Here is a 7,481-nt window from a genome sequence, read left to right on the forward strand (position 1 = left end):
GGCAAAGAAATTATTAAAAGTGTAGCCAACTGACCCCAGAACGAGCCTACTTAACCCTTCTGACAAGGAGGAGAGTATCCTGTTAACCTCCAGAATGTAATTTTATAGTTTATTCAGACACTGTTGGTACAGATGTTGAATTCCCCATCAGAGTAATTTTCTTTTCCCAACACTGATTGTCATTCATTCGCCTGTTTAGTTTCTATATCCAGCTCCACATCAGTTGAACTGACCTATTTGAAGTGCAATTACAAACGTAGCTATATATACAATGTGCTATGCTGTTCGTTTCCTCTTTCCCATGGACATTGTCTGCCTCTGCCATTGGGTCTGTTGGAAGACACTCCCCGTCTGCAGATTGGTGGTCTCTGCAAGCCTCTGTTCCAACCCTGCAATCGTCTGTCTCAGGCGGGACAACTCTGTCTCGTACTCGTTCTTCATGTTTTGAAGTTTCTGTCGACATATGTTCGTAAATTGAACAATGAAAGATTGCAAACTAGTTCTGTTCATACGGTAAACACTTGTACGGTAAAGGTGAGTATCTGGCTTATGTAGAGGGACTATACAGGCACTTTATCTTAACAACCATATCTGACCTTTCTGAAGATGTCACTGTTGGCGGAAGACGTCTGGTTCTGGTTGCTCAATGCCTTTTGACGCTGCAGTCGGGCCAGCTTTCCTTCATACTGAGAAGCAAAATGTCCCGCTAGAACACTGCATACAATCAGGGAGACTATACTGAGTCAAGAAAGAAACTTCACAAAATGTAATTTGAAAAATAATGAATAATTTTTCTCTGATGATACATCTATGTGCATGTATCCGAAACGGGATCCCTATCTTTCGACTCTAGAAAAACGTTAGCAAAACCCACTCAAACCCATCCATTCGTCGTGCAAATGACGTTAGTGCCAAATCAGGTTTTGCACGTGCAGTCGATCACTTGATCTTCGCATCGAAGTTTTCTTCATATGCACGTGTTTGCATTGGCCTCAAGAATTGAAAAACCACTTTTAAACCACAGTTCTAACGGTACTTTAAATGCCACGATTGTCAAATGTGCAACGTGAACGTGCCGTTGGCATGTTGCAAGCGGGAAGATCAGTTATTGACGCCAGCAGAGCAATGGGATGCAGCCGCCGTACTGTGTATGACTTGCGAGGTCGCCTACAACAAACTGGCACCACTTCTGATCGCCTCAAGGTCGGGTCGCCCACGTGTGACGCCACGAGCAGAAGACCGCCAAATCGTCCCTACGCCACCTACGTGACAGACTTCTGCCGCTACACGAACAAGGGCTGAGATGTTTAGAGGTCGTCTGTCCTCACAGACCATTCGAAATCGGTTATGGGCTGCCAATCTCTATTCTCGACGCCCATATCGTAATAATATTGACGCCGCTTTCAACAACGCCAACGCCTGATGTGGGTCCAACGCCACCTCCGATGGACCCAGAGAGACTGGAATCGAAGTCGTCTTTAGCGATGAATCCAGGTTTACCCTCAGATTCGCGGACGGCAGGCATAGAGTCTGGAGACGACGCCGTGAACGGTATGCCCAATGTTGTGTACAGGAAGCCGACAGATTCGGGGCGGAAGTTGCATGGTGTGGGTGCTTTCTGTGGGAACAACCGTTCCTGACTTCTGGTCATCCGTGGAAACCTCACAGCTGCTGCTTACCAGCGACCAGGTGCTCACCCCTGAACTCGCCTTTCATGGCGGCTCATGGCCCAGGTCTACAGTTCCAGCATGATAATGCTCGGCCGCGATACCGCGATGTTGACACGAAATTTCCTTCAAAACGCTGGAATCAACGCCATGGACTGGCCATCGAGGTCCCCTGACCTTAATCCAATAGAACACGTTTGGGATGCACTTGGGAGAAGGCTTCATGGTCTTAGGAACCAACCTCAGAATTTGCAGGAACTTGGCGCTGCCTTGCAAGAGCAATGGCGCAGAATCCCCAACCACGTGTTCACAAGCACCAGGCAGTCGATGAGGAGACGGAATTTGGCAGTGGTGAATGCGCGGGGCGGCCATACACGACATTGAACTGAGAAATTTCGCATTTTTATTCTTGTGACTTGACATTCTGTATACCCATGTTTTGGAACGGCGGTGTAGCCTAATGGAACTGATTATGGCACTGTCAGTGTATCGCGTACATCACACAGATCTCAGCAATGAAATAATAACAATTTCACCACCTTACCATCTCTTGTTCTTTTATAGTGCCCTGAAGAAAGAATGTGAAGTTTCTTTTTTGACTCAGTATATATAAAGATTATCCCTGATACAATTAACTTTAAGTCGTCAAGAATAGTTTAGATTAAAACCAGGGAAGCAACTGGTACATTGGTAAAAATATTCAACATTTTTGTCAAGATCAATTTAAAGCTCTCACTGAAAATCAAAACCATCCTGTTGTTAAGACATACGTTTTTGCTACAATATGTCTCCTGTCTAATACGGACTTCTTTCAGAACCGGACTAAAATGTCATATCAAACATATTCTACCCTTTCCAATGACATTATAAATTTGCACGTTGTTATGGAAAAATCATTGTCTACAAAACTATACAAAATAGCACGGAAGACTGATTACAATGACTACCTCCAAAGAGACCCTGGACAGTTCTGCATCTTTGCTGTTCTGGAGTTGCTTCAGGTTGTCCTCCGCCTCCTCTAAGTCCCTCTCGCGGTCGGACACCTGACGCTGCAGCAACTCACGTTCAATTGAGGCTGAGGAACAGTTGTCATCCAGTATAATAGATACTCTGACAGTTTATTGCATTGTGGAAAACGACCTAATTGAATAATATAAGACCATACTGCACGGAGCTCATACCTCCAAGGTTTTACATTTAATTAGGTATATATCCTATGCGTGTGTGTGTGTTCTTTAAATGTTGCACTCAGAAATACTCCGTCAATAGCGACAGATAAACCACTGATTCTTATTGTGACCAACTACAAAGGGACGGTACGATGGCACGCCTGACCACCAGATTCACCGAGTCGCCGCTCTTAGGACAAACGCATCACATCTATTACAATCTATTTAGCTATCTACACTGAAATTGAACTTCGGTTGTCTATCTAAGGCAGACCCTTTGTGACCCTTTAGTCATTAGTCCTTTAGTGATTTTACTATACTTACAGTTCAAATTCATACACATACGTCTGTTTCGGAAACAAAGCCAACCTTCTGTCTTGAGCCTTTCGTTAATCTTGGCCATCCTTTCTTCCACATCTTCCTTCGTTTGCTGCAGAGCCTGGATGTGGGTCTGCTTCTCCTCTGATAGTTGCTGCAAGGGTGACGCAGAAAGTGTATAATTTTCAGATAATCATGTTACATAAAGTACGAGCTTCATGACGCTGCCTGCAAAAATCGAGTCTGACAAGTCAATTCAATTATTGATATAACGATCAACCATCCACACCATAAGTCACCGAGCCAGACGTCCCGATCCAGTCGCCTCTTACTTTGGGGGCCAAGTCTAAACCAGAATCCAAACTGGATTAATTATGTGATTGATGCTTATATCATTTCCGCTGTGGATTCGTGACTACAACAGTACCAAGACCCTCATATGTTGTGATACCCGTGAAGAACCGGGTTAGAACTGATCTTCATCAAACCAGGTAACTTACGGATTTCTTTGGTCAGGCTCGCTGACACATTGTCCAGAACTTCTTGAAGTGGCATTCAGAAGCTGGTATGTCTGTACATACCAGGACCAGGGCCACGGCAGACAAGGCGATCATAAACTATGATGATCGTATGCCTTACCTTCTGTAGAGTTTCTAGTGCCACCTCCATCTCTGTTGATTGTAGGCTGAGTTCTCTGTTCTCGTCTGGAAACCACCAGAGAGGTGATTACATAAGCAGTGCAACCATAAGAGTTTAAAAGTATAAAATTAATGATTAAGTATTCCTTTTTTGTTTTGTTTATTTTGTCAGGAATATATTATATCTCTCAATATATCACACACTATCAAACACCCCTCTTTATGTTTTAAACATTTTTAAGAGAGAGAGCGAGCGGTTTACAATAAAACAGTTGAAAATATATACTACCGACATAAAATAGGGGAACTGATAAAACATCAGGAAATGATAGTGAAGGAATAATGACTTACATGTTTGAAACATTATTTTCTCGGGGGAAGATCAATATTGCTTTCATCATGTTGGGCAGTAATGTACACCTTGATGGTATCCTGTTGATTACGATCCGAATTAGTTACCGCCTGAAGAGTTACCTCAAGCTAGGGCACGTTGGGGCCTGGGGTCTCTGGCATACACTCTTTGGACGACACCTTACCAGAGATACACCACTGGGGACATTCGTGGGGCCTTACAGGACTGTCCAGTGTCTTTTTTGATTTCTTGTTGTAGATAATCGGTATAATCGGCACCTTGTAGTCTAACATTGTTATCTAGTTAAAGGTTTGGGCCGGAAGGGTAGCCTAGTGGTTAAAGCATTGGCTCGTTACGCCGAACACCCGGGTTCGATTCCCCACACGGATACAAAGTGTGAATTCCATTTTTGGTGTCCCCCGCCGTGATATTGCTGGAATATTGCTAAAACCCACTCACTCACTCAGTTAAAGATTTTGCTGATATTCCAGGCGAATGGAATAACGACAGGACACAAGATTTCGTCAACACACTGTTAACGTCTGTTGACAATAATCGGATCAGTTCGCCTGTCATGACGTAACTGGTGTACCTGTCCACCACGTCCGCAACAATGCATTTGCCACCTGTGAATCGGAGGCACAGCCTTGAATCGTTAGTGATTGTGAGTTCCTCTAATGTCGCAAACACGTTGGCTTTTCGGTACACCTGTATAAAGTGGTGTTGATGCAAGGTGTGAAATTTCACTGTGATTAGAAACGCAATGCCATGGTATTGAACATAATGCACGCAACGATTGCTACATTCAAATCAACAGTGCCGATATTTTTTGTCGGTAGTATATCTGATTCCTGTGGTTCTTCCAAACACATTTCGTCACTGCTATAATTATAATTATGATATGACTGAAGTACCTTCCAAAGTACAAATTCTTTCCAGATGATTGCTGGAGCTCTTGACCATTTCGTGAACAGCATCGAGTTCTAAAATATGGGCAACGCACAAGGAAGCAAATGTTAACAATTAGAACAGGAATTAATATTTTTGCTGTTTTTAAGGTTTATTCACTGCTTGAGGAAATAGGTCGATCTTGTTTCCAAGTTTGGCTAAGGTCACATCTGAGAAAAACATGCAACTGTCTAATAACAGTTAGCAGAATCATATACTATTCACATTCTGCTAAGGATCAAATCGTGGATTCAACAGAAAACTATGATGTGGGGTCAAATTTGGTTTAGATATCTAGGCTTATTGTTAGCCTGGTTTCAGTATGTCATTGCATCTTGTTGATCCCATACCTGCTATTGACAGGTGATGTTTATTTGTCAATGACTGGTTCTATGATTTGCAAAATGGTTGATTGGTGCAATGAAAACCATTTTTATGGTTACTCATGCATCAAGTTCATAAGGTTAGATTAAAGTGTATGTTTGCCCAAAGATGTGTTACCATATCACTATTTATCCAGTTTTAAATGATATAATTTCAAATTATAAATCTATGTTTAAGTAAAGTTGTCAATTTTTGTGATCCTTATCAAAGTGTGAGTAGTATATATATAAATGACATACACAAGAAAGTACACACCTGGAGTTTTGGGATTATTTTCCCAAAACGATGACTTTTGTAAAAAGTGTTTGGAATGTGACTTATAAGTTCCAATCAGTGTGTGTGATGCCATAGATGTGTACGTTCTCTTGAACGTCAAGTTAGTTTCATTCATACCTTATCTATTTTGATAATGAAAAGATACGTCCTTAACTTTGTCTATGTAATTGCCCAGTATGGATTCATTTTATATTATAGTATATTGTAATTATCCAGATAGGTTATAGCCCATTAGTCATACGCCCATTTCTCATACGGCCACTAGTCATACGGAACGGACCGGATTAATTAAAACAACAAAGGCCATGCTCCCTACCCTATAATAGACTCGCCCGCTTTTCTTGTTATTATAATAAATAATATCTTGCTAAATTCTTTTTGTTTCGTTTCATATGGGTCATTCCATTTACCTAGAGGTACTAAGGGTTCATAATGTAAGAGCAATCACTCATGACGTGTTTATTTAAGGCGTATGACTAATGGGTCGTATGACTAATGTGGTGACACCTCCAGATAATGTCTAATAAACTCTTTAAAAAAGTAGGGGAACTTCATTTATAATTTACGATTGAAAAAATGGGAGATATATCGGAGTCAATCAATGTTGATATGATAATAATGAATGTTTTGAGAGTGTATTACCACTTGCACTTCCTTTTGACCATAGTTGTTTGGGCAGTAATCGCTCTTGAAAGATGATTAGTGTATGACTTGAAATTTACATGTGTACGATTTTCATTTTAAAACAAAAGGAATCCGGCTAGAAATAAACACGCACAACTGTGTGATGCAAGATGATTGTCACAATTAATGTTCTACAGTGATTTATCGAACTTCTTGAAAACCGTCAAAATCAAGAATGACACCCCATATGGCTACTGCGTTGTGCAAAAGAGAAATAGTGATAAAGAGAAATTGTGGTGCGTTCATAAGATGTCTGCCTTTGAACGCTTATACTCCCTATCCAAATTGAAAGTTCAGGTTCCACTACTTTTTTAAAGAGTATATGTTGTGCTTTTTGAATCTTTATACCATTTTTCATTTTCTGATTTGCGTCAGTCAATCGATGTCTCTCCAGAGCAGCTGCCCCAATGTCTTCTCTCAGCTCATTGTGTTCCTTCAGGACACTTTGGAAGCTCTGAAATATGTAAATAGTGTTACTCGAGATTTGTTTATTCAGCTATATGAAAGCGGTCTGTAAATAACCGAGTCTGGACCAGCAATCCTAGTGGTTAACATCATGAACATGTTACTAACAGTTGGGATAGGATGCCATGCATCAAAGACGTCAACGTGCCTGACACACGATCCCGTTAGTCACCTCTTACGATATGCACTAGTTGCTGGAGAAATTCTAGCTGGAATTAAGTTGTACACAAGAAGAAGATTTGAAAACCATGTATCTTCGTTTGTGTTAGATATTAAAATCTTAATCATCTCCCGCCCAACGAATATGGTGGGAAATCCAGAAATGGAGTCCACCGAAAAAAAACCCAGAACGTATTGAGCGCATTGAATGTATTTAACTAATAAAGGGTTCGTCATGATATTGTCGTGACAGAATGCCATTTAAACATCAAGATTTCTTTCAACTCACTGTATGCCATCGATCAAACGAATGCAAGAGTGTTTCTGTGTTCAAGTGTTTGATCTGACTGCTGTCCTTCAACAGGCCTTGGTTCATGGACATTATGTTAGGGCACCTGAAATGCGTCGTCTGCTAGCCAAA

At 41.3% G+C, this 7,481-nt stretch overlaps 1 protein-coding gene across 1 annotated transcript; it reads right to left on the reverse strand.

Moving 5' to 3' along the window:
* Window positions 1–121: 121 nt before the first annotated feature.
* On the reverse strand, window positions 122–7,476 carry LOC124253684 (coiled-coil domain-containing protein 152-like). The gene is made up of 8 exons (XM_046687498.1): window positions 7,350–7,476; window positions 6,785–6,890; window positions 5,059–5,127; window positions 3,794–3,858; window positions 3,206–3,308; window positions 2,615–2,742; window positions 597–686; window positions 122–453 (listed from the first exon to the last, which is right to left on the reverse strand). The coding sequence occupies exons 1-8, from the start codon at window positions 7,440–7,442 to the stop codon at window positions 277–279; spliced, it is 831 nt and encodes a 276-aa protein (XP_046543454.1). The 5' UTR covers window positions 7,443–7,476; the 3' UTR covers window positions 122–276.
* Window positions 7,477–7,481: the final 5 nt, after the last annotated feature.

The sequence above is a fragment of the Haliotis rubra genome, unplaced genomic scaffold (genome assembly GCF_003918875.1).
Source record: "Haliotis rubra isolate DU_JTF1 unplaced genomic scaffold, ASM391887v1 Scf55, whole genome shotgun sequence".
Classification (NCBI taxonomy): domain Eukaryota; kingdom Metazoa; phylum Mollusca; class Gastropoda; order Lepetellida; family Haliotidae; genus Haliotis; species Haliotis rubra.